General features: G+C 39.8%; 2 protein-coding genes across 3 annotated transcripts in view; both read right to left on the bottom strand.

Moving 5' to 3' along the window:
* Nucleotides 1-511: 511 nt before the first annotated feature.
* LOC149831438 (rust resistance kinase Lr10-like) lies at nt 512-5,869 on the bottom strand. Of its 2 annotated transcripts, XM_090013899.1 has the most exons (4): nt 4,992-5,869; nt 2,646-2,684; nt 1,470-1,817; nt 512-1,352 (listed from the first exon to the last, which is right to left on the bottom strand). In XM_090013899.1, the coding sequence occupies exons 1-4, from the start codon at nt 5,266-5,268 to the stop codon at nt 697-699; spliced, it is 1,320 nt and encodes a 439-aa protein (XP_089870025.1). In that variant the 5' UTR covers nt 5,269-5,869; the 3' UTR covers nt 512-696. The 2 variants fall into 2 exon arrangements, with proteins under 2 accessions (XP_089870025.1, XP_089870024.1); XM_090013898.1 differs by having other exon boundaries at nt 512-1,817.
* Nucleotides 5,870-10,962: 5,093 nt separating this feature from the next.
* The window catches only part of LOC149831436 (LEAF RUST 10 DISEASE-RESISTANCE LOCUS RECEPTOR-LIKE PROTEIN KINASE-like 1.2), a 38,019-nt gene continuing 23,650 nt past the window's right edge, over nt 10,963-25,331 (bottom strand). The window contains exons 2-3 of the mRNA XM_090013897.1: nt 12,779-12,811; nt 10,963-12,342 (exon numbers count right to left, since the gene is read on the bottom strand). Coding sequence (XP_089870023.1) covers nt 11,129-12,342; nt 12,779-12,811 — 1,247 coding nt within the window. The 3' untranslated portion in view covers nt 10,963-11,128. The remainder of the gene's footprint in view (nt 12,343-12,778; nt 12,812-25,331) is intronic.

The following is a 25,331-nucleotide window of genomic DNA, read 5'->3' as shown; positions in this document are numbered from 1 at the left end:
TTAATTATGGTGTGACATCTTGATGCTAGTTCATAGTTTTAGCTTATTTTTGAAGCAAGGGATTGAGGTCTTATTGTGGCCTAACTGAATTGTTATAAAGGAGTTTGATTGAGCCTACATCTAGAAATACAAGAACTGCAGTTACCACATTTGATATGATTTGGTTTTCGAAACCCTTAAACAATAATTTTTCATAAACTTGCAATGAGTTGAAGAGTTTTACATACATATCTTCTCATATATGATCCATTTTTAATCTGAAAAGGGAAACCCACATTTTTGTCTTTCCATGCATACCAAAAATAGTAGTTTGGGTGTTGTTGAAGGAGAAATGAATCCATGGTGGTTTAAAAATATCCTTAAGATTTCAGTGATCAAATGGGTCACTACCCTTCTCAAATGTTCTTATACCCCTCTAAAACCAACATAAATGTTTCTTTAAATAACTTGAATTCTATAATGTTGATTCCACATTATAAGATTACAAGAATTTTAGAAGTACAGCCCCTATAAAAGTGGGGGTGGGATAGAAGAACAAGTTCTACAAAAGCGGATGTCATTGACTTGAATATCTTCTTCTTATGAGACCTGAAACTGTAGATTGAGGTCGAAATAACAATAGTTGTCAAAGTCAAACTGATTGCAATCCAGCATCCTCTTTGCCAGAGTTTTCATTATATATCCTAAACCAATCCATCATTCTGATACAGTTGAAGAGTCAAAACCATGCAGATGGTATTCAAGCTCAACTGCAGGGAAAAAATGATTGGGAGGCATTGTCAATTTTGATGTGCTACTCTCAAACATTCTAACAACCTCTTTCATACAGGGCCTATCAATTGGGTTCCACTGTATGCACCATAAAGCTATAGTGGTTATCCTTCTAATGATTTCTTCTTCACCTTCTCTAATTCCTTCAAATTTTCTATCTTGATCAAGGTGATCATAAATCCATTGAGGAAAATAGGCTTCACTAGAATTGCTGTCATTGTTACCATTTTTTTCTTTCATTCCAACCAATGTGATTAATAGCATCCCAAAGCTATAAACATCGGATTTATGTGAGACATGTCTAGAGTTTCCAAAGAATACTTCTGGAGCAATATAACCAATCGTGCCTTTGCCTTGTGTGATTGTTACAGTACTTCGCTCCTTGGAATGTAACTTTGCAAGACCAAAATCAGAAATTTTGGGTGTAAAGTCATGGTCTAGAAGAATGTTATGTGGCTTAATGTCAAAGTGAATGATTCCTTGATCACAACCTTGGTGTAGATATTCAATTCCTCCGGCAATGCCTAGTGCTGTATTATATAGCTTTTCCCCAAACAAGCGATCATCTACAGTGGCTTCATCTGTGTAAATGAACTTCTCAAGTGAACCATTTGCCATAAATTCATATATAAGTGCTCTTTGGGACCCCTCAACACAAAATCCAAGAAGGCGAACTACGTTAACATGGTGAATCCTACCAATGGTAGCCACTTCATTCATAAATTCTTCACCATCATTGTGTGATTTTTCCATGAGCTTTACAGCCACAGGGGCGCCATTAGGCAGCTTTCCTTTGAATACACTTCCATAGGCGCCTTGCCCAAGTTTATGCTCGAAATTCTTTGTCATTCTCCTTGTTTCTTTGTATGTGTATCTAGTGGCTGTGAGATATTCGTAATCACTTAAGAACTTCTCTAGTTTTGCAGTTTTGTGGGATCTGAAGTAACCATTAACTACATTTGATTTTCTTGAAATGCAAATGGATCGAGCAATGAAACAGAACAAACATGCTCCAACAAAAAAACTGCAAACAGCCGCAACAGAACCTGTGGAAACAAAAAGAGGATGGTTATACTCTTGATGGGCAGATCTAGATACTTGAAACTTTGGCCTGGTGAATATATAGACACACATAGGGTCCGGCAAGTCAACAACAGTATGAACTTCAATATTGATGCTCAACGATTTTGGTACTAGCATTCAATTACAGATTTGTTCAACATGTTTAGGCTAAGTCAATGTTGTACTTGCACCTATGTGAAAAACAACCTGGTTTGGCTTGCCATAGGCCAACTTGGTTGAATTGGGTAAATGGGCTCGGATAGGCCACCTCTAGGATGGAATACATAATTTTTAAATTGGGTAAATGACACGAAATGACACAGTTTTAATACTTATTTTTACACATTATATGCATATAAAGTATATTCGTTTAATTTAAAAATTAGAAAAAATATGTGCTGTTTTTCATAAAAAACCATGTATTCACGTCTCAAATCTATGCCATACCCGTGTCTATATCCGTATCCATGTGATATAGGGCTCTAGTATGTTATTTGAATTTAGATCAGAATCCTTGGCCGAGTTGGAGTCCAAACTGAATTACCTCCCAAGGTGATTTCCCTTCATAAGTGAACGCCTGCCCCCCTTCTTAAAAGTGGATAGCGATGTCGCAGTTACCAGTTTACACTTTTTTTTTTTTTGAAGCAGTTACCAGTTCACACTACATTCGCTAGATTGAAGAAGAGGAAATGTCAAGCCGATTTTTTTATTATAAATATCTTAGTTGGTTAGTAGAGTCCTGTGGACTGGAGATTTATTTGATCTGCGGATTGGTAGTTGTAAATTGAGTCATATAAGAGATCAGTGGTTACCTATTATGACCTTCTTCCATATATTGCGCTTTCCTGAAACTGCATGAAATTACCAGAGCTTGAAAGTTAATAACACACTTCTCAACAATTATCTAGACAAATAAGAACATTAACAACAAAGAGAAACATGCATGAATTGCGATCAACTATTATTCGAATGGAAGAAAACATGTAATTGCAAACTTATTTAATGAAAAACTGTAAAATTTTAAAAGTATTACCTCATGTTAAACATGATATTAGTGAATTTTAGCATGTCAAAGGACAAAAAGGTGAGTTAGTTCATGCAGCCTAGCCATGGCAGGTTCAAGTGGAGGCTACTTTGGTGAGAATGCTCCCACAAGCGCAGGAAGGTTGCCAGGATGATTACACATTGCTATGCTAACCAGTACCAAAATAGTTCAAGAAAGGACCAACAGAAGTTCAACTAATCAAAAAGAGAAGGTTCCACATTTGTGTGAGCAGGTGCAACCCCGTAATGAACAAGTGAAAATGCCTTCACGTTGTGGGAAACGTAGTTTGTCATCACCACAGTGCCACTCACTTCTGCAGGGCTGGGCAACAGGCCGGGGGCAACAATAGCAGGATCTCACATTTGATGTTATCCTTTTAAAATACAGTGACACTTGATGCTAGTCGGAATTAATTTATTATTGACGACGATAATTTATCATCACATTCTTATGGTTGATAATGATGTGTTTTCTTGTACTGACCCTACTGACAAATATTGTCAAATATTGTGGTGTAAGGACATTCCTCTATGGGGACTGCGTTGTTCTCTTGTGAAGTTGTACCCGCATATCCAACGTGCCCTAAGGGCTCTTTTTCATTGGCAGAAGAATCTCCCATTCTGCAGCTCTAACATAGAGGTCAGGAGAACAACTTTCGTCCTGCATTGCAAGGGCCCAATTGTTTGAAGGGGAAACATCACGGTCGCCTGCATCACGCATTAGGCATTTGTTTCACCCACCATAGAAGAAGAATTAGGTTACCTTTACGATTTTTGAAGGAGATAGCACTCACGCTCTTGTGAGTCAAGAGCAAACCGAACGCCCCTTCAAGTATTAACCAAACTTGGGCTGCAGTGTCAAGCTCAACGATAAAACAAAGCACTTCTTCAGAAAAAAGTGTTGGTTATCCACCCTCTTAATAGGCGGTCTGATTTCTTTCAACATGAAGTCATATGCTCGTTTTGCTAGACCTAGACTGTTCTTACGGCCGGATCAAATTTAGGGCTATGAAACAGGTGTAAGGCAGGTAATTGCTAGGAGAGATTAAGGCCATTGTTAAAGTCGAGTCACTAGAATATGCGAACTGAAATGCATTTTCAACACTATTTTTTGCAAATCCAACCATGTGGATGTGTTTGGCATGGTGTATTTTCATGAAAAAATGTAATTTTTTAATGTTTGAATATTTATGAAGATTATGAACCATTCATTTTAAAGGCTTAAAAAAATCTACTTTATGAATCAAAATTGAATGATTCAAGAGGGGATTCTTATAAAAAAAAAGCACGTAGATCACATCTGTATGGCTAAGTTCAAGAAACAGAACAAAAAAACCATGAAAATCAATGTTCACACATTAGTTCTCATGCTTCCAGTTCTCATAATCTAGTGACTCTGCTAAAGACAACGGCCAAATAAAATCAACCAAGAAAGGGTAGAATTAGGTTTAGATCTAGAGGGTCCGATTAGTATATGAGCTGGGTATGGTTTGTGAAATTTTATGCCAGGTCCAGATCTGATCCGAGTTTCAATTAAAACGCGTGATTTTTTCAATATAAAAAAGATTAAAAAATATATTAATTCGTAGGGTACGATCCAGGTCTGGTTCATGTAATTCTGATAGGATCGAATATAATTTTCCATATGGTAGACCTGGTTCTGGACCTGATACCTGAACCTTTGGGTCCGAACCAGATCCGACCCGTTGACACCCCTGAACGAAGCGTGATGGCTCAGCCCGTCTTTGAAAGGCAGGAAAATCTTAAGGGCAGGTCTCATCGTTGCAGAAGCAAACGAAGTCGTTGACCTTGACGATATTTTAATATCTCACAGCAATATTTTCCTTATTTTTTCGAGAAAATCCGGATTTGATTTTTTCGCGAAAACGCGATTCGAGAATTCGCCACGATTCACCAACGTCCCATTTGCCTCATCCTCAAACAATCGGGTAAGAAAATAAGCTCCGAATTCCCCCAGGAAGGAATTCAACTAACAACAACATCTCCAGAATCAAAACACAACCAGAAAAGAGCAAAATCCAGAATCCAGCAAACGAGAACAGGTCATCAAAAGAAACTGCGGGAAGGGCAAGAGATGAAACAGAAAGGCTTACGGTCTTTGCAATCGCCATCGTGCTCCCCATCGTTGCAGAAGCAAACTAACGGTTTCGCCTTGTTGGTGTTGGAGCCGCAGCGCCCACCGGACGCTTCGCACCCTGCGCAGAGCGCTGCCTGGCTCCAGTCCAGAACGAACCCTCCCTTCACCACCGACGGGAAGCTGCTGGTTGGGCTCCCGGCGGCGGCACCCAAGTAGGGAACCACCACAGACCTTTCGCAGACAGGCAGCAAGTCGGGGGCAATTAGGAACCCTGCGGGAATGGCGTACGACATCGAAGATGCATTACTCAAACAACCAATTGAATGAAAAGCATCGTTTGTTGAGGGTGATGGTGTTAGGAAGCCATTGTCGGGGGGGGGGGGGAGATGAAGGAGGTACAAGTAATGAGGAAGGTGAAATTGGTGTTTCTGAGATCGAATTTCAGAGGGGTGGTGGAGTTGAGGGTGACGTTGTGGCGGGGAGCAGGGCAATCCTGGGAGTAGATCTCTCCGTCGACGAGGGAGAGCTGACTGGTGTTGTAGTTGATGCTCTTCACCACGTAAGTGTCGCTGGGGAGGGTGAAGGTGGGCGTCTTCCCGTCACTGCTGCAGTAGATGCCGAAGCCCTCGTATCCGCAGAAGGATTGGTTTGCTGCCGAGTCGATTGATGTGAGGTAGAAAGGGCAACGGATGGTGATGTTGCCGCATGTCCTCTGCGGGCAGTACTCGGAGATGTTGGCCGAGAGGGCAGTAGAGATGAACAGAAAGAGGAAGAGGAAGAGGAAGAGGTGATGGTGCGAAAGAGGCATGGTGGGCAGACTGTTTTGCTCTGAGGAAGGCGTGCAGTGTAGGAGGAGAATAATAACAGGCTTTGACGGTGGGTGGTGAACTGGGGGTTTGGGTTGGGGGGCTGGTGTCCGTCCGTGCGTGGGATTGAGGGATAAAGAGTTTAAGAGACGTGTTGGACACTTCAAAGGCGTCAGAACTCCGAAATTTCTTGGGGGTATAACTAACCATATTGCCCTCCACTAAAGTAGTTGCGTAGTAGGCTTTCTCTATGGGCGGGTTGGGACTGGGGACTAACTCACTTTTGTGACTTTAGCAATTAGAGGGATTTGCCTAAGACTTTGTAGTTGACTGTGTCCATCTTGGGCTTGGCCATTCCTAAATTGATCGATGATCCTCCACTCAATCAAGCCTTGTTAAGTTGACTCAAACATATTATAGGTCTGCTTGGTTCAAAATGATCATGCCTTTGAGAAAGGGGTCTTGGAACAAAATGATCATACTTCAGCTGGCGTAGAATAGATGACCCAAAGTATGTCTTGATGATTTCCAGTTGTCTTCATCCATGGTTTGGATCAAACAATGTCCAGTCAGACCCCTCCAGGAATGGTTCATAAGAGCGGATCTTAGTTCGAGTTGGCTCAAAGAAACCTACGATGGCATCCGAGAACGATGGAACCTTCAATAATTATGTTTTCTTTTCTTCATTTTTTTTTCTTTGTTTCCTTGTCACATTTAAGGATGGCAGCAGACCGAGGGACAAAAGGGCCCCCACCAGGCCTCATTCGGTGAGCAAGAAACGGGGATGGAGGCAAGGATGATGGTTAAAATCTATCCTTGTGCTGGGATGAAAGAATGGATGGATTTACGCTTTCCCCACCCCACCCGGCTCTCAGTCCTATCTATGCCTTGCTCTAGTACCCCTAGATAGAGGAGAAATGGGGCTCCACCCGGCCTTACCCCCATTTGGATCGGAGTTTATAATGTTGTATATTTTTGTACTTAGTTATTTTATGATCTTATCAAAATTTTGGTTAAGTCTGAGAAAAAAATTGGTTGAGCCTCAATTTTAGATCAATGTTTTTGAGTCTGGGCTCGACCTAGGTCTCATCGACAAGGTCGAGGCGGGTCAATCGAAGGGTAATAAAGAGTTGTATTTTTTACCTTTAAATTCAAGTAAAATTCAAGTAAAATTTAAATTATTTTCAGTCGAAATTCAGATTTCGATATTCGTGTAATATGACGTTGGATGTGTCTCAAAATTCTGAGCGCAATCATATTTTACTTTTCTGAATTCGAGTTTCGGTTGGCCCAAAAATCACATTTTTTAAAAAAAATTAAGCAATTTATCCAAATGAATCGGATTGGATCCAATGTATATGATATAAATTATTTTGGATTTGGATCTTGTTTAAGACCCATTTTAATCTGGATTTAATCCAGATCTTGATCCAATTTTATTTTGGGTATGAGTTTGGATTTTGGATTCGAATCTAGACCCAAATCTATATCCAATAAAAATATAGTTGTAAATTTAGTTTAAAGTTTTAAATTATAGCTAACTGGAGTTAGAAAGACTCCTAAGGTAATTAAACCAACTTTAAAAATTTGAAATTATTTAATTAATTATTAAATAATTATTTAATTAAATTATATTAATTCTGAAAATTTGATTTAAGTCTGATTAGAACTTCTAAAAGGAGTCTTCATACTTACCTAAGAAGATTGAAGAAGGATTAAGAAAAGATTTTAGAAATTTATAAAGTTTGAAAAAAAAAATCTACAAGAGAAACTTTAAAAATTTTGGAAACAAGAGCACTCTCCTTCTCTGACCCTTTTAGAGAGGGCCGGAGAAGGGGGGGTGTCACCCCCTCTCACTTTCTTTATATAAAAAAAATAGGGGAAAGAAAAGAAAGAAAAGAAAGAAAAGGGAAAGAGAAAAAGAGAGGAAGAAGAAGAAGGAGCGCCCTCTTCTCCGGCCATCTGGTTTTTTTCACCACTGTTTTTCATTGTTTTTTCAATTTTTGCAAAGGTATGGGTTCTTTTTTTGGATCAAGTGATAAATCAAATGTCAATTCGATTTTCATATAATATTTGGTGTAAATCCATGGTGAAAGGGTGAATCTATATGTTCACTCTAATATAGAAAACCGTGTTGAAGAGAAAACAAGTCTAAAGAGAGACTGAACCATCTTTGCAGTCACAGTCCGGGTTGTCATCGGAATCGCAGTGAGAGCAATCAAATTTCCATTGAAGAACAAATCCTTGATTCGGTTCATCAGCAGGATCCGTCCCCCCAACTGGAATTTGACGTACAGAACAATTGTGTGGGCTACTATCAGAAGATGAGTCCCTGGTCGTATCAAGGACTGGAATGTGGTACAGACAAGAGTTACCATCACAACAGAATCCTTTCGTATCCTCGACATCGCATTTGAAGATGGTGATAATCGGGCTCAAGAATTTGAAACTGCTCCGAAGGAATCGGTCTGAGGGGTTACCAGGTCTTGAGAGAGAATCACAAAACTCATCCCTGTAAGAATCAGGGCAACTTAACACAATTCTGCGCTCAGGGTATGAGATGTCCATAAGAATAGCTGGGGACTTGTTGTTGAGGGAAGCAATCTGTGTGAGGCTTACATTGCATGATATGATATTGATGCCAAATTCCGGAGGATCGCTGAAAGGGGTGAAAGGAGGAATGTAGCCCGTACAATTGAAGGGCGAAGGGCACCCTCCTTGGTCGTTTGTATCTGAGAGAACACAAAAGAAGCGCAGGCAAAACATAAGAGGAGGAAAGAAACGCAAGACAGAGGAGGAAACGGCCATGGCTGTGTCCCTCGTAGTTTTAAGAGAGAAAAGCAATGATTTTAAACGGAACGGAAGCGAGTAATGGCTGCTTATGTATGTATGTCCATCTCTTAATCTTCATCAAAATGATATGATGGATCGACTTGTGAAGGACGTCGAAGACCAAAGACCAAAATAACAGAGTCCTTTTCCACACTTTAATTCCACAGGCACAGACAAAAGCTTAAATAAATAGTGAGCGTGGTCGTGGTGGAAGAAAATTTTGATTGATAAGCCGTGAAAGGGAGGGTATTGGCCCTATGTCTTCTGAATCCGCTATTTTTTAATAAATATAAAAATACTTAAAATTATTTTCTTTTAATATTATTTTACTGACTTTAACACGTGTCACGTTTTAATGAACGCCTAATATCTTTTAATTATTTTTGGCCGATTTTGAAGAATTCACTTTGATTATCGGTATCGATTCATCTGAATCGTTGGCAAAACGATACAGGCCCGATACCGATACTGACAACATTTCTACATGGCGCCAGTTGACCTCTCATTCCTGACGTGTAGAAAAAACTAAGAATTGGGGTCCCATTCTGTACCACTGTTATCTTGTCAGTTTCTAAAGTGGAAGTTTCGCTTCCCATTCTGTTTTAGCCAAGTGAAACTAGAAAAACTGAAATACTAGGCAAAAGAATTCCATGAGTTGAGTCAATCACTCCAAACACGGTAGCATTAATCAGATCAAGGATATTTTAACTTACATATCATGTCTCAATAAATTCAATTCTACACCAATTTTAGTCTTTGAATCTTTTTCAAATTCACACTCGAAGTGGGTTTAGATAGGTGTTGATAGGGGTGCCGGGTTTACCCAGGCCCGACCCGGATCAAACCCTATAAGGTCCAGGTATGGTGACAAATAAGAAGACAATACATGGATCTGGGTATAGTTTGTAAAATTTTATACCAGACCTGGGCCCAACCTGACTTCGGATTAAGACCCACAAATTTTCAATGTAAAAATGATAAATTTTTTTATTTATTTTATCGGGTATGGTCTGGGTCTGGTTCATGTAGTTCTTATCGGGTCTGTGTATATTTATGTTATAGTAGACCTGATTAGACCCAGGTCCTGACCTGATACCATACCCGAAAATCTGATCTGAGTTCTCGATCCATTGACACCCCTAGGTGTCAACATAAGGCTGGCAAACACAACTTGGAGCTTGTTGCAGGTTGACAAGACCAACCTCAAACCATCGAAAGCCCGGCCCAACTCTTGTCAGGTTTGGGACAGACACAGGCCTTATTGTGGGTCATGTCCTTCAAGTTCTACTAATAAACAGGCCAGGCCAATTTAGGCTCCACTCAAATACTAATTTCCAATTACCTAGGACCAGCACATTTACTAGTCAGCCTGCATCAGACCGACCCTTTTTGGGCACAGGCTGCAAAAAGCAGCCCAAATCTAGCCCGTATGGTGTTAGGTACCCGATCTGATGCCCACCCTTAGGTACAGATGCTGGATCCAAAAAACATATAGAGCCTTTTGAGCCATAATTCAGGTTTGAAACTTAGGTTTATATTCAAGAACATCTTGTTTCGATTTCGGATCTCCTCATTACTAAATTTGATTCTGATTCTGAAACTATTTTTCTTTTGAAATTGTAACCCAAATATGGATCTATATTCCCAGCTCATTTTTATCTTATTTTGGGAAGGAATCTAAATCTATTGATACCTGAACTGTGGTCAAATTTTAGATTGGTCCTTGATAATGCAGGTTCAGATCCATGCTGGATTGAAATCATGCATGACCCAACAATTGGTCCAGTTTGGGAGCGAGAATTTACCTAAGCAGGAATAAGTGCTTGGATATAAATCTCCATGTGAATCTTGGTACAAATTTGAATCCCAATCTGCAGGCACATGCTTGAAAGATGGATCCATTGAGTCCAAATCAAAATAACAAACAAAATTTAGACCTCCATCAGGAATTGGTTTGGATCAATATCCAGCACAAACTAAACCAGAACTAGACCGGATATTGGACACAAATGTGCTAATCTAGTAATATCAGACACCAGACACCACATACAGAGAGAGCCTAAAGTAATTCAACATTACCACTCATGAAGATCAACAAAATGTTGAACCCATGAACTGAACAAGAGCAAAAGCCAAAACAAATAAAGAAAGCATAAGAGAAAAGAACATCAGACAGATAAAATGGGCTCACGCCGGAGCCGCTTGCCCAGATTGCGGCAAAAGAGAGGTAGCGTCAGCAGGAGGAAGCGGAAGACGCAAGATTGCATAAACATCTACCAAGATTTTATGCACCAGGTTATTAATGTTAACTGGAATTTGACGAAAATGAGAGAGAGAGAGTTCAAAGGGTTTATTTATCCTATACAAAAGCAATTTCAACTCATTATTAGAATATAAAGGCTAACATCCACCCAGCAAGATTAATCTAACGACTCCATATATACAGAGAAAGGAAGCCTGTATCCAGAACATTAACTCCAATGGTATTCTCTGAACTACAATTGTCACCAAAATCTCACCCACTGTTATTAGGTGTAGTATAGTGGCTCGGCCATTTATCTGTCACAGATTTCGGCGACAGTGGGGCGCGAGATTTCAGCAATGCACCAGTATCCAACTCTGGAGACAATGCTATCCGCTGTGATTCACACTCCCCTAACTGAATCTGCCTAAGTGATTTTGCAACTTCATCCATTGTTGGCCTCACCTCCTTCTCCGGTGCCAAGCACCTGAATAACAACTCTGCAACAGCTCTCACAGTTCGATTTACCCACTCGTCAGTCTCAAATCCGATGGAGGAATCAACAAACTCATGCAATTCATGATTGTGGATCTTGTTGATTGCCATATTGGCAAGATTGATCTCATGCCTGTGCCGCCTGATGTCGACAGCCAGCAACGAAGAGATGAGCTCTGCAAGCACTACACCAAAGCTATAAACATCACTCTTATCTGTTAGTTGGTAGCATTTGTGATAATCGGGATCAAGATAGCCAGGTGTCCCTTGTGGTGCGGTGGACACATGTGTCACCTCAATGGACGGAAAGAGGCGCGACAAGCCAAAATCGGCAACCTTGACATGGAAATCTTTATCAAGGAGTATGTTGTTGGTCTTAACATCCCTGTGAATGATTGGTGGATCAAGCTGGTGCAAGTATGCTAATGCCTCGGCCGATTCAACAGCTATGTTCAACCTCACCTTCCATGTGAGATGGCCTTCATCAGAGTGTGAGCCATGAATGTGGTCGCCAACCGTTCCATTGTTTATGTACTCATATACTAAGAGCAGCTCCCGGCTATGGCGTGAAGTGCACCCATAAAGGCACACAAGATTCGGATGGCGGATGCCAGAGAGGATCTCGATTTCATTCATGAATTGCTCAACGCGCTTGCAGTTGTTCTCATACAGTCGTTTCACGGCCACTTTCCGGCCATCATGGAGCTTTCCAAGATAGACAGCACCAAATCCACCATCGCCGAGCTCATTAGAGGGGCTGAAATTGTTGGTGGATTCTTCTAGCTCCCTGTATGTGAAGATGGTGACACGGCCACCACACCTTTGCTGGAAGCTTCTGCTTTCCATGTCGAGTGTGCTCGAAGTTTTTGATGATGAAAGGGATCGGGAGAGAAAGACTGCAGAGGGGGATAGCTTTCTCCTAAAATAATAGCGATGGATGCAGAAGAAACATAGGGCTGCTAAGAGAAAACTGCCAACAGCTGCTGATAAACCTGTGGAATAAAACAGGTCATGCTCATGATAGGACAATTCAAAGAATTTAACTTTTTGCTACCTGCATCCCTTAAGGTTTTGGTGAGCCCTGGCCGGCCAGCAACACTTGGTGCTTGGGCCATATATGCAAAGATGACATGGCTATGCTAACATTGCCAACTCAATTTTGAGTTGATCAACAAGTTTATGCCAAATGAATGACTGACTTGCGCCCTGGCGACAAGTAAAATTTGGTTGGACTTCACACATTCAGGGTGGCTAAGACTACAGTGATTGGCAAAATGTGGGCTCCAAGCACACATGAATTAGAGAATGAGCTTAGATCTTCGGGGACTGTTCAAGGTTATATTTCCCAAGACAGCATCTTCAAACTGAAGTCAGGCTGACCACCATGAAATGAACGAGTCATAAGAGATCAATGTTGAAAGTGGTTACCTATTATGACCTTCAGCCGTATGTTGTGCTTTCCTGAAACAGCATGAAATTACCAGAGCTTGATAGTTAATAACACACTTCTCAACAATTATCTAGACAAATAGGAACATTAACAACAAAAAGAAACATGCATGAATTCCGATCGACTATTAGGAATGGAAGAAAGCATCTAATTACAAACGTATTTAATGAAAATCTGTAAAAATCTAAAAATATTACCCCATGTTAGACATGATATTAGTGAATTTTAGCATGTCAAAGGACAAAAAGGTGAGTTAGTTCATGCACATTAGCCATGGCAGGTTCAAGTGGACACTACTTTGGTGAGACGCCTCATGCTCCCACATGCACAGGAAGGTTGCTAGGATAATTATACATTGCTATGCTAACCAGTACCAAAAGAGTTCAAGAAAGGACTAACAGAAGTTCAACTAATCAAAAAGAGGTCCCCGTGCACTGCGCAGAGTACACACACACACACAGAGTGTGGTTGCTTATTTACTATGTTAATGGGCTTAATAATAATCAATGTACCATAAAATTTGATTTCCAAGATCTGGACGGTAGGAGGGTATGTGGATGGTCTCAATTTTTTATTTTTCTAATACTGTTTTTGGAATGTGATCTACATGGTTTGTTTAGTAGGAATCAGGATATATATATATATACATAAAGTGTTGCTCTCTCTCTCTCTCTCTAGCTTGTTAGCTCCCACATTTTTGTGAGCAAGTGTAACCCCGTAATGAACAAGTGAAAATGCTTTCACGTTGTAAGAAACGTAATTTGTCATCCCCAGAGTACCACCCTTCACTTCTGCAGGGCTGGGCAACAGGCCAGGGCAACAATAACAGGATCTCATATTTGATGTTGTCCTTTTGAAATACAGCGACACTTGATGCTAACTCCATGTTGACAACCTTATATGGATGGGCTTCACCACCTACAAGAAAGTGCAACCAGTACTTGTTCCGCAGACAAATGGTAAATAACACTACCAAATTGTCATCAGTAGAAATACGCTTTGCACAAGAAATAAGTGATGAGAAGAAGACAAGCAAGAGAGGAGTTCTGTACTTGGATTACTACTTAATTTTGGTGTTGAGATTGTCCCATTGGAACAATTAGTTGAATGTGCTGATCCATCTTTGCAGTGACAAAATGGGACATCATGTTCATCAAATCGACAGAAGCCTCCAGTTTTACTACAGTCATCACAGCTAAGATTCCTTCTCCAGTGAAGAACAAACCCGCTACTCAATATCACAGACAGGTTTGCAGCAGCAGACTCCTCGACACCAGCAGGGATTTCATAAACAGGGCATCCGATATTACTTGCAACAAAAGGCAGCTCCCTTGTTTCCTGAGGACTGTAATAGTAATACAGCAGAGAACCATCATCACAACCTTCCACCTTGAGTGAAAAAGGAGGCCTCAGCAGCCGGCCATCAGCATAATTGCACTTGAATATGGTGACATTGGGACCAGAGAATTGGAAACCATGGTAGAGTCTTTCAGGTAGAGTACTGAAGTTGCGAGGTGATGCACAGAGTTCTTGCTTGTATGAATCGGGGTAGCGGATCTCGATATTACGACCAGTATATGAGATTCGCTTAACAGTGAAACGGATATTGAATAGATCAATCTGAGTGAGGTTTCCGTTGCATGATATGATATTCATGCCACAGTTGGGAGAAGAATTGAGAGAGCTGAACGGGAAAAGGATTTGAATGGAGTTACTACAGTATAAAGGCAGAGGGCAGTCAACTGGGTTGGTCTCGGACAGAGCGCTATGGGAGAGAAGAATAGTAAGAATAACCCCAAGAAAAGAAGAGAAACACAAACTGTATGAGGACATATCTGTGCATCAAGCGGATCTAGAGAAAAACTGGGTGACTTGGATGATTGAAGCAGAGTTGCATGTCCGATTGTAACTTTTTTATCAAAACGAGCACCAACTCGCCAGAAGCGCGTGGAAAGACCAAAGAAGAGAAGAAAGTTTGAGTCGTTTTCTGCCTCGATTGAATTTGTCGTGTGGCGGTATTATTGGAGGAAGCAGATCCCATACAACTTGAGTGGTGGTGGGAAATGGATGTCCCTTTGAATCATATGAAAATGGGGGAGTAGCCAAAGACTTTAAAATTCTTATTGGGCCCCATTTGGCACTATCTTTGTCCGTTAGTCCCTCCTTTCCAAAGCGGGGGCTTGAGTTACGTCGTCAAGATGGGTGGGGACAAGAGATGGACGTGGTGATGAAGGCCACAACACGACCCTACTGACAGATTGTGGTGTTGATCTTCGTCAAGTGACTCCCGCGGCAACATAGAAGTCCAAAACGGGGCCTTGTAAGAAACGCACCCAGTGAGGGTTGGGTTGGGGCCTGATGCATCTTTCCCCACAACATGAAAATACGTGCACCCAGGAGAGAGAGAGAGAGAGAGAGAGAGATCATACCAATCAAAAGGTGCAAGATAAGGACTTTCTTTCAGCAATAACACTCTCCGCGCTATTTTCTGCATGGAGACCGTTGCCTTGGAATGCAAACGACCCCTTGAGGATGCATTTGGTTCGTAGAGCTTTTACCTTTTGTCCGGACCCAGTACCATCATCTCAAGTCAAGTTTGGGTCTGGTTCTACATGGGTCCAAAAAAAGCCTGACCAATCGACACCCCTGATTAAAAGAGCCCTTAGGGCACGTTGGATACTCGGGTACAACTTAATGAGAGATCAACACAGTCATCCCGCGGTTAGTGTTTTCATCACTGTCATGTAGGACACAACACTGGCGAGTCCTAGGCAAGTGACTCACGTCCTGTCATGCATTGCAAGGCTCCATTTGTTTCAAGGGGAAACATCACGGTTACCCGCATCACGCAATAGGCGTTTGTTTCACCCACCACAGAAAAACGACCTACTTTCATACGAAACTAGGTGTTTTTTCCATGAACCAAACAGACTGTTAGGGTGGACCTTATAACTTCTAACCTTAATTGTACCATTTGGAGACTAGATTCTTTTTCGATTTATGGACTTACTCATGCTCATACAGACACATGAGACAATAAGACTAAGAACAATGAGAATGCTTCCCCAAATAATGGGAGCATTCACTTGTACTATTTGACTCGTGGTAGAGAAGATATAAATACCACATGAATCTGACTATGGGATACATTTATGAGCAATGATCATGCTTATATTGATGGAAATACGTGGAGGGCAAACCCAAGTGGAGGAAGGAGAATTTCTATTCTCATCACCTATTCTCTATGTATGTTTTATAGCTTTCATACAGTCTGCTTAAAAAGACACACTCACACAGTTATGACCACCCTAATTTGGATTTCTAACCCTGACTCTGCTTAAAAAGACAGTATACTTTACAAAAAAAACTTCCATATCACATGGAGGCAAATAATCCATTGTTATCTGATTTTCCATTTTTATATCATGCACAAAGGGTCAACAATCTAACTATAGAATATTTTTAACATGCTAGAGAATTATCTATGATTTAACACAAATCATCATCTATCTCTCACATAAGCATGTGAAATTTTATACAGACCAACCATGTCATCTCATGCATGAAACATATTTTTCATAATATCTTGATAATATCTATCATCAAGATCTAGAATTTTCATGTTACCATGCATATTAATGACTTAGACTTGACATCATCATGCTTTTGCTAGCATATCTCCATCATGATCTAAGTCACTTCTAATTCACATAGGTATATCAAATTTCAATTTCTTTCTAATACAACCCTTAGGGCGAGTAATACATCAAACTTATGAATTTCAAATCTTAATAGAGCAAACAAGCATACATCATCGTGGTGAATTTCAACATGTTTTTGCTCATATATCATACATCGATAACATTGTATATTCAATTTTCTTAAATATCATATGTATAAGTGAGGTCTCTTGTGACTCTCCCATGACCTTAGAAACATTCTGTGTCATTATTGTACATAGTCTATACTATCGATAGACTATTATTTTCTCTATATCCTCTTTAAAACTAAGTCACTATCTCACATTCCTGACTTACATAGCAGCAATATGCACATCAATGGAAAAACATTCATCATTTCACATATCCATGTCAACTCTTTAATTATAATTTGCCAAGCATATACTTTTCACTGTTTGAGTATCTATAAGTAAACCAAATTATCACTATCTATGTGCACCATTCAAACATTTAAAAAAATCAACATTGTGTGCATTTCCAAATATGTCTAGGTACCTAGAATCAACCATCAAGTTAATATGCACATTTTAATAATCACATAGTTATAACAATATATTCTAATTAGACCAATTAATTCCTAATCATTTTGGATTGATATATATCCATATCCAAATTATCATAAATTGGATATCCAAAGCATAATTTATCCATGTTGCACACCATAAATAAATCCTTATGAAATCCAAAACAAACTAGTTAAGAGCATGATTTTTTATGATTATTGATCGTCATTTTAAGATAAATATTCACATGCCAAAGGAAAACTAGATTCAGCTCCCACTTTTCTTATATATTGTACTTGGGCAACATATTAAGGCATCAAAAACCAAAAACATAAATGTTGTGCCTTTAGGAATAAAATCTAAATTGTTAGATATTATCTAATGTTGGAATTATGTATCCACAAGATAAAAAATATATATGAGAATCTAATAGGCATGACTGTTGAGGAAGGATCATCTTAACAGTCAGGTATATGGCCTGTGAAAAAGATACAAATGAATAGATATGTCAGTTTATACTCTAAAAGTGCAACCTTATTTGAAATGGATATTTACCCAAGTGACATGATATCACTCCAACTGATATATCCGGGAGTTGTTATTGCCCCAATTGCAAAAAGTGTCTCACCCCATCAGTCTTAGATGGATCTATGCTAACATATGGTGTCCTCCACTCGGATGGGTGAAGGTATCTATTTTCAGTATCTATTATCATGGATGAAGAGTTGGGTATAACATATGGCATCCTCCTCCACTCGGATGGGTGAAGGTATCTATTTTCAGTATCTATTATCATGGATGAAGAGTTGGGTATAACATATGGCATCCTCCTCCACTCGGATGTGTCTGTTCATACTCTAAAAGTGAAACCTTATTTGGAATGAGTGTTTCCCCAAGTGGCATGATATCACTCCAGCGCCTCTCATGGTCTATATAAAGACATCAATGGAATTATCAAAAAACATGGCAAATATAGAGAGAGAATTGGTAATGAGAGTAGAAGCTGCATAAAAGCTCGGTCCTTGAGTTTGTTTCCACGTATTTCCATAATATATCAAGTAAATTAAATGTGCATGCAAACATACACTATATCCGAGATCATCTATTGATATACAACAACCGAATCAATAAGTTTTAGTGTTTGCAAGCCATCTTAAATTGATGCCTTACCAAATCTTAAATCATATTCGGGAGTTGTTATTGCCCCGATTGCATAAAGTCTCACCCCATCAATCTTAGATGGATCTACAATAACATATGGTGTCCGTCAATTGGATGGGTGAAGGTACACTACAAAAAAATAGTTGATTAGCGACGGAGTTATATCGTCGCTACTTAGCGACAGATTAACGAGAGAAATGAATCCATCGCTATATTTGTAGAATTTTACGAAACTAGCGACAGAAAACATTCCCTCGCAAAATTCGTCGCTAAGTAGCGACGGATTTTGCGAGAGAATGTTTTGTCGCAATAAATACGACAGTTAGCGACGGAATTGCGACGGCTAAGATTCCGTCGCAACATAGCGACGGCCTAGGCGACGAAATATTTTCTGTCGCCTTTTTTGTTTTTTGAATTACGATGGCTTAGCGACGGAATTAATCCGTCGCTAAGCCGTCGCTATATGTCGCATTACCCCTAATCCCAGCCCTCTTTTTCCTTTCTCCTTTCGCTGCTCCCGCCCGCCGCCCTCTCCCTCCTGCCGCCCTCTTCCTTCCGTCAACCTTCCGCTGCCGCCGTCGCTGCCCGGAGCAACCGCAGGTACGTAAATGGATTGGAGGTCGACCCCCTGCTTTTTCCGGCAGGGGGTCGACTCTGCCAGGCGGTCGACCCCCTGCGTTTTCCGGCAGGGGGTCGACTCTGCCAGGCGGTCGACCCCCTGCGTTTTCCGGCAGGTGGTCGACTCTGCCAGGCGGTCGACCCCGGTAGGTGGTCGACCCTCTGCCGTGTCCGGCCGGGGGTCAACCCTGGTAGGGGGTCGACCCCCTGCCGTGTCCGGCCGGGGGGGGGGGGGGGGGGGTCGACCCCCCGCCATGTCCGGCCGGGGGTCGACCCCCCGCCGTGTCCGGCAGGGGGTCAACCCCGGCAGGGGGTCAACCCCTTTTGATGTCCGGCAGGGGGTCAACCCCCTGCCTTGTCCGGCCGGGGTCGACCCCCTTGCCGTCTCCGGCCAGGGGTCAACCCCCTGCCTTGTCCGGCAGGGGGTCAACCCCTTTTGATGTCCGGCCGGGGGTCGACCCCCTGCCGTGTCCGGCCGGGGGTCGACCCCCTGGTTTCTTGCTCTTTTTTTTCTTTTTTCAGAAATTAGGGTTTTTATTTTATTTTTATTGTTTAGTTTTCTTTGATTTTCATTGATTAGGATTTTTTATTTTGATTTTCATTTATTAAGCAATTGAATCAAATTTCTTAAATTAAGGCTATTTGTAGTTAATTTAATTAGGGTTTTTTATTTGATTTTGTTTTATTAGGGCTTTGAATCAAAATTTAAAAATTAGGGCATTTTATAGTTAATTTGATTAGGGTTTTCTTGGATTTGATTAGAGCTTTTATTTTTATTTTCTATGATTAGGGATTTGAATCATAATTTTTTTAATTAAGGATTTTTAGTTAATTTGGTTAGGACTTTAAATCAAAATTTTTTAATTAAGGCTTTTATAGTTAATTTGATTAGGTTTTTTTTATTTATTTAGAGTTTTTATTTTTATTTTCTATAATTAGGGATTTAAATCACATTTTTTTAATTAATACTTTTTAGTTAATTTGATGAAGGATTTTTTTGTATTTGATTTTGGCAGGTTTTTTCCTTGTTTGATTAAGGTTTAAATTGTGGCTTTTTTATTTAATTTTATGGTTTATTTTTCTTATAGTTTATGATGTTTTGGTTTATTTATAATTTATTTTCTTGTATTTTAAGGTTTTATGATTTAATATGGTCGAATAATTTCATGGTGACTTCATTTTAAAACATCATTTTTTTTTGCAGATTTCTCAACAGAACTTGCTTGTGCCCCGCCACCCGTGGTAAGTAAGTGACAAAAACAATGCAAATCGGGTAAATACCCGTGGTGAGTAAGTGATGCAAGCGCATCACATGTTATTTAATTTATTGAATATAACACTTTATTGTTCACACACTCACTTAGTTGTTGATATCTATGACTACTTTGTTGGAGTTCGGAGATCATGCTGAGCATGATTTTAATGTATGAATATGGAAGTGTTCTTATTTTTGGAGTACGGAGTCCATGCTATGCATGGTAGTAGTTAGTGGGATATTGAAGTGTGTTTGCTGCAGGTACATGTTTGATATTTGTTTGATATGAATTATTTCGATGTATTGCAATGTTTGATGTGATTGTATCCATGCTTACATGTAGTTACTTTCAATTTGATTATGTCTTCCATGTGAAATTGTATACTGAAAGCATGCTTCAAATGAATGTATCGTGTCATGAATAGTTTGCACATGAAAATATTAAGTTATCAATGCATGCATCATAATTCTTGTGATTGTATGACATCATATATTGCATGATAAATTTGATATTTTCTTCATCATAGTATTCTGATGGTTCTCTTTTAACTGGTTAGGATACTATTCGTAACATCATACGACAGAATGACTGCAAACCGTGAATGGATGTACCGTAGGATAGTAGACAATGAGTTATCGCATGAATATATGGATGGTGTCGACAGTTTTATTGAATTTGCAACGGCAAGTGTCAGTACGGTAGATCCCACAGGTCGGATTAGGTGTCCCTGCAAGATTTGTAAGAATAATCGATTTGTAGAACCTCATGGCGTTAGACATCACCTATACAGGAAGGGTTTTGTGAGTGATTATCAGAACTGGACGTTTCATGGAGAAGAATTTAGAAACGATTTTGATGCACGGGTGAATGTGGTGCACGATAATCCATATACGAATTTGATATTTGATGCTGCAGGAACAGAACTGGGTTCTGCTATGAGTTCTAGTGATGTAAGAACTGTCGTAGATGAAGAATCACCAAACGATGCAGCTAGTAGATTTTATGATTTACTTAGAGATGCTGATGAGCCACTTTGGAACGGTTGTGAGAGTCACACTATCTTGTCTGCAGTTCTTCAACTAATGAATTTGAAGTCCGAGTATAATTTGAGTCAATCATGTTTTGACCGTTTGTGCATGATTGTGAAGAGTATGTTGCCTAAAGATGAGAAATTGCCACAAAATTTCTATCGTGCGAAAGTTATGGTCAACGCTCTAGGTATGGGTTACAAAAAGATTGATGCTTGTCCAAATCACTGCATGTTGTATTTCAAGGAGCAGGAAAACGACATATCATGCCCGTCATGTGGGCATCCTCGGTTCAAGCCAAAGACAAGAGGCAATGGTAGCACGAGATCAAAGGAAGTTTCATACAAGTCGCTCCGCTACTTTCCTATCACTCCTAGATTGCAGCGATTGTATATGTCTTCAAAGACAGCTAAACACATGAGATGGCATGCAAATAAAGTTCGACACGATGAAAACAAGATCACGCATCCTGTTGACGCTGAAGCTTGGAAGCACTTTGATCGTACTCATCAGAACTTCGCAATGGAAGTGCGAAATGTTAGACTCGGTCTATGTACAGATGGATTTAATCCATTTGGGGGTAGATCAACTCCATACTCATGCTGGCCAGTATTTGTAACTCCATACAACCTTCCACCAAGCTTGTGTATGAAACGTCCAAATCTTTTCTTGTCTCTGTTGATCCCTGGTCCGACCTCACCTGGCCAAAATCTTGATGTATATCTAAGGCCATTGATTGATGAATTAAAAGTACTGTGGGATGACGGTGTTACCACGTATGATGCCCACAAAAAACAAAATTTCAACATGAAGGCCGCTGTTCTATGGACAATCAGTGACTTCCCTGCATATGGTATGTTATCTGGTTGGAGCACACATGGGAGGTTGGCTTGTCCGTACTGCATGGAGGATTCCAAAGCTTTTAGATTGAGGCATGGAAGGAAGCCTTGCTGGTTTGATTGCCATCGTCGATTTCTACCCAGCGATCATCCGTTCCGACGTCAAAAGAATGCATTTACAGCAGGCACAACTGAAATGGAAGGTCCATCCTCAAGATTGTCTGGCATAGAGATTTTAAGAAGATTGCGATACTTTCCAGATGTATTAACAGATGCCCGCAGTCCTACACCCTTCCGTGGATTTGGGAAGGAACACAATTGGACGAAAAAATCTATTTTTTGGGAACTACCGTATTGGCCGACCCTATTGATACGACATAATTTGGATGTGATGCATGTAGAGAAAAATGTGTTTGATAATGTGTTCAATACAGTAATGAATATTAAAGGAAAAACGAAGGATAATCCGAAGGCCCGTATGGATTTAAAATTAATATGTAAAAGACCAGAATTGGAACTCAAAGAGTATAATGGCAAAGTACTGAAACCAAAGGCGAAGTACGTGCTCGGACCTGATCAAATAAAACATGTATGTCAATGGTTGAGACAACTGAGATTTCCAGATGGATATGTCTCTAACATTGCTCGGGCTGTGAAGATTGACGATGGACAGTTATATGGGTTGAAGAGCCATGATTGTCATATCTTTATGCAACGATTGATACCCCTAGCATTCCATGATATGTTAGACAAACCTATATGGGGGGTATTGTCTGAGTTGAGCGGATTTTTCAGAACATTGTGCGCATCGGAGGTCATTGTATCAGATGTAAAGAATCTTGAGGACTCTGTCATCACCACTGTTTGTCTGTTAGAAAAGATATTTACGCCAGCATTTTTCGATGTTATGGAACATTTGATCATACATCTGCCATATGAACTAAGGGTTGGTGGCCCTGTGCAATATCGATGGATGTACCCATTTGAAAGGTATATGTTTTTTTATATTTGTCTCTTTAATGACAGATATTTAAAATTTGAAATGTATATTCTTGTCAGATGCATGTTCGACCTAAAAAAAAAGGTTCGTAATAAAGCAAGAGTAGAAGGCTCTATTTGTGAGGCGTACACTTTAGAAGAGATTTCAAATTTCTCATCTATGTACTTCGAACCTCATATTTCAACACGTTACACATGCCCGCCCCGTAACGATGATGGAGAACAAGTAACTGTAGCTGACAAGCTGTCGATATTTCAACGACTTGGGCATGCATTTGGTAGTTGCCGATCAAGGCTATTGACAGATCGAGAGCAAGATGTAGCACACATCTATATTCTTTTTAATTGTTCAGCGATCGACCCATACATCGAGTAAGTATATGTATATGCAACTCAATTATAAATCCTTTTATGTTCTATATGTGGATACATGGCTCGGTAATATAAGTATTTGTGGTTTGCAGACGATTTGATCTGGAGTTGCAAAGCAAAGTTTCACATCTCACTAATGCAGAAGTACAAAAAGAACGTGAAACTAAGTTTGTGGAGTGGTTGAAACAGTTGGTAAAGAAGCTAACATAAATTTTGTACTTATAAACAACACTAAGTTACTTAATTGATCGTGATCACAATAATTGTTTATGTCTGTGCGTAGGTTCGCCATGGTGATGTTAAAGATCAAGGAATATGTGATTTAGAAAATGGTCCGACCAAAGTTGTGCAATGCTACAACGGGTATATCGTAAATGGTTATCGATTCCATACGAAAGACTACGGTATAAACAAATCAACGATAAATAGTGGCGTGTGTGTCAAGGGTAGCAGCTACGGTGAAAATGAACATGATTACTACGGTGTTATAGAGGAAATAATGGAGTTGACTTACTTAGGCATGAATAACAGGGTTACGGTATTCAAGTGTCATTGGTTTGATCCAACTGCAACAAGACTCGACAAAGCTTCAGGCATTGTGGAGGTGAATCATAAATCCAGGTTTGGAACATATGAACCATTCATATTAGCCTCGCAAGCTCAACAAGTTTATTATACTTCATATCCGAGTATAAAAAAGTCAGATAGAAATGAATGGTGGGCAGTTTGCAAGGTGAAATCCAAACTATACCCCGAGTATGATCAGTTACAAGAAGATGAGTTAGCTGAAGACAGTGATTACTATCAATCAGATGATGTCTGTGACTTCGCTTATGGTCACGATGTTGCGCATGATATGCATGTCATATCTCCATTGGCTGATGAAACATTCATAGAGGAATGCGATCCAAATGATGTACCAAGTGGATGGGCAAACAATGAAGAAGAAGAAGAAGAAGAAGAAGAAGAAGAAGAAGAAGAAGAAGAAGAAGAAAGTCAAACTAGTGACGAGGAAGAATTCTCAAGCTAGTGAAAAAAATCTTATACTACAAACCTCTATTTAAATGCATTGTAATACTTGATGTGAGTTGTATTGCAATACTTGGTGTGAATGATTAAAAATTTTATTTCAATGTATTGTAATACTTGATACGAATGATTCGAATGCATTGTAATTTATCTGAATGTATTATAATTTATGCAATTAACGAATGATTTGAATTAGTGCAATACTTGATGTCAATGATTTGAATTATTTGAATGCATTGCAATGCTTGATGTGAATGACTTGAATGCATTGTAATACTTGATGTGAATTATTTGAATGTATTGTATGACATATGTTATTTGTTAGAATATGGTTCGTGGAGGTTATAGTGGTCGCTCATCCAGTAGTAGCCAGGCTCAACCTTCATCTTCACGGGCTCCTGTGATAGGTATATCATATAACTAATTAGATGCTTGATTAGTTCAAATGCACATTCTGAGAACTTGGTGTGTATTTTTTTACAGATGATGTTGCGCCTGTATACGACCCACCTACACCAGTTGATCGCACAAGTCAACAGCCAACACAGGAAACAGGGTCTTCACAGGCTGGCACAAGAAGACTCATTCGAATAGTGTATATCGATAATCGACCGTAAGTATTTTGTTTTCAATTATTGCATATCTTTTAAATATTTTATATTGATATTTACTGTGTAACAATTCATGTGCAGCACGAGGTTTGAGCCACAAGAAGTAGTACGGGAGATTAGGAATTCACTTCTTCAACATCTACCAGGACCAGTTGCTCAATGGAAAGAGTACCCAAAGGAGGTATTAGACAGATTGTGGTCCTCATTCATGGTATACAGTTGTTCCTCATAGTTAATGTGTTTCATATTTAATTTATTTAAGCAATGTCTACTAACTTTCTGAAAATATTTGTAGGCTTCGAATCGCTTTGCAACTACGGTGGAAGAAAATGATGCAAGGAAGGTGTGGCAGAAGGTGGCTGCCAATCGATTTGC

This window comes from Nuphar pumila, chromosome 7 (genome assembly GCF_984573655.1).
Source record: "Nuphar pumila chromosome 7, dmNupPumi1.hap1.1, whole genome shotgun sequence".
Lineage (NCBI taxonomy): Eukaryota > Viridiplantae > Streptophyta > Magnoliopsida > Nymphaeales > Nymphaeaceae > Nuphar > Nuphar pumila.
The sequence above is the reverse complement of the archived record's forward strand: the minus strand, read 5'-3'. Positions and strand labels throughout refer to the sequence as shown.

Coding starts and splice junctions, on each gene's coding strand:
- LOC149831438 (XM_090013898.1), bottom strand. CDS start 5,268: ATGTCGTACGCCATTCCCGCAGGGTTCCTAATTGCCCCCGACTTGCTG. Junction 2,685..4,991: donor CGATGGCGATTGCAAAGACC/GTAAGCCTTTCT, acceptor AATTTCATGCAG/TTTCAGGAAAGCGCAATATA. Junction 1,818..2,645: donor ATGGAAGAAGGTCATAATAG/GTAACCACTGAT, acceptor TTGTTTCCACAG/GTTCTGTTGCGGCTGTTTGC.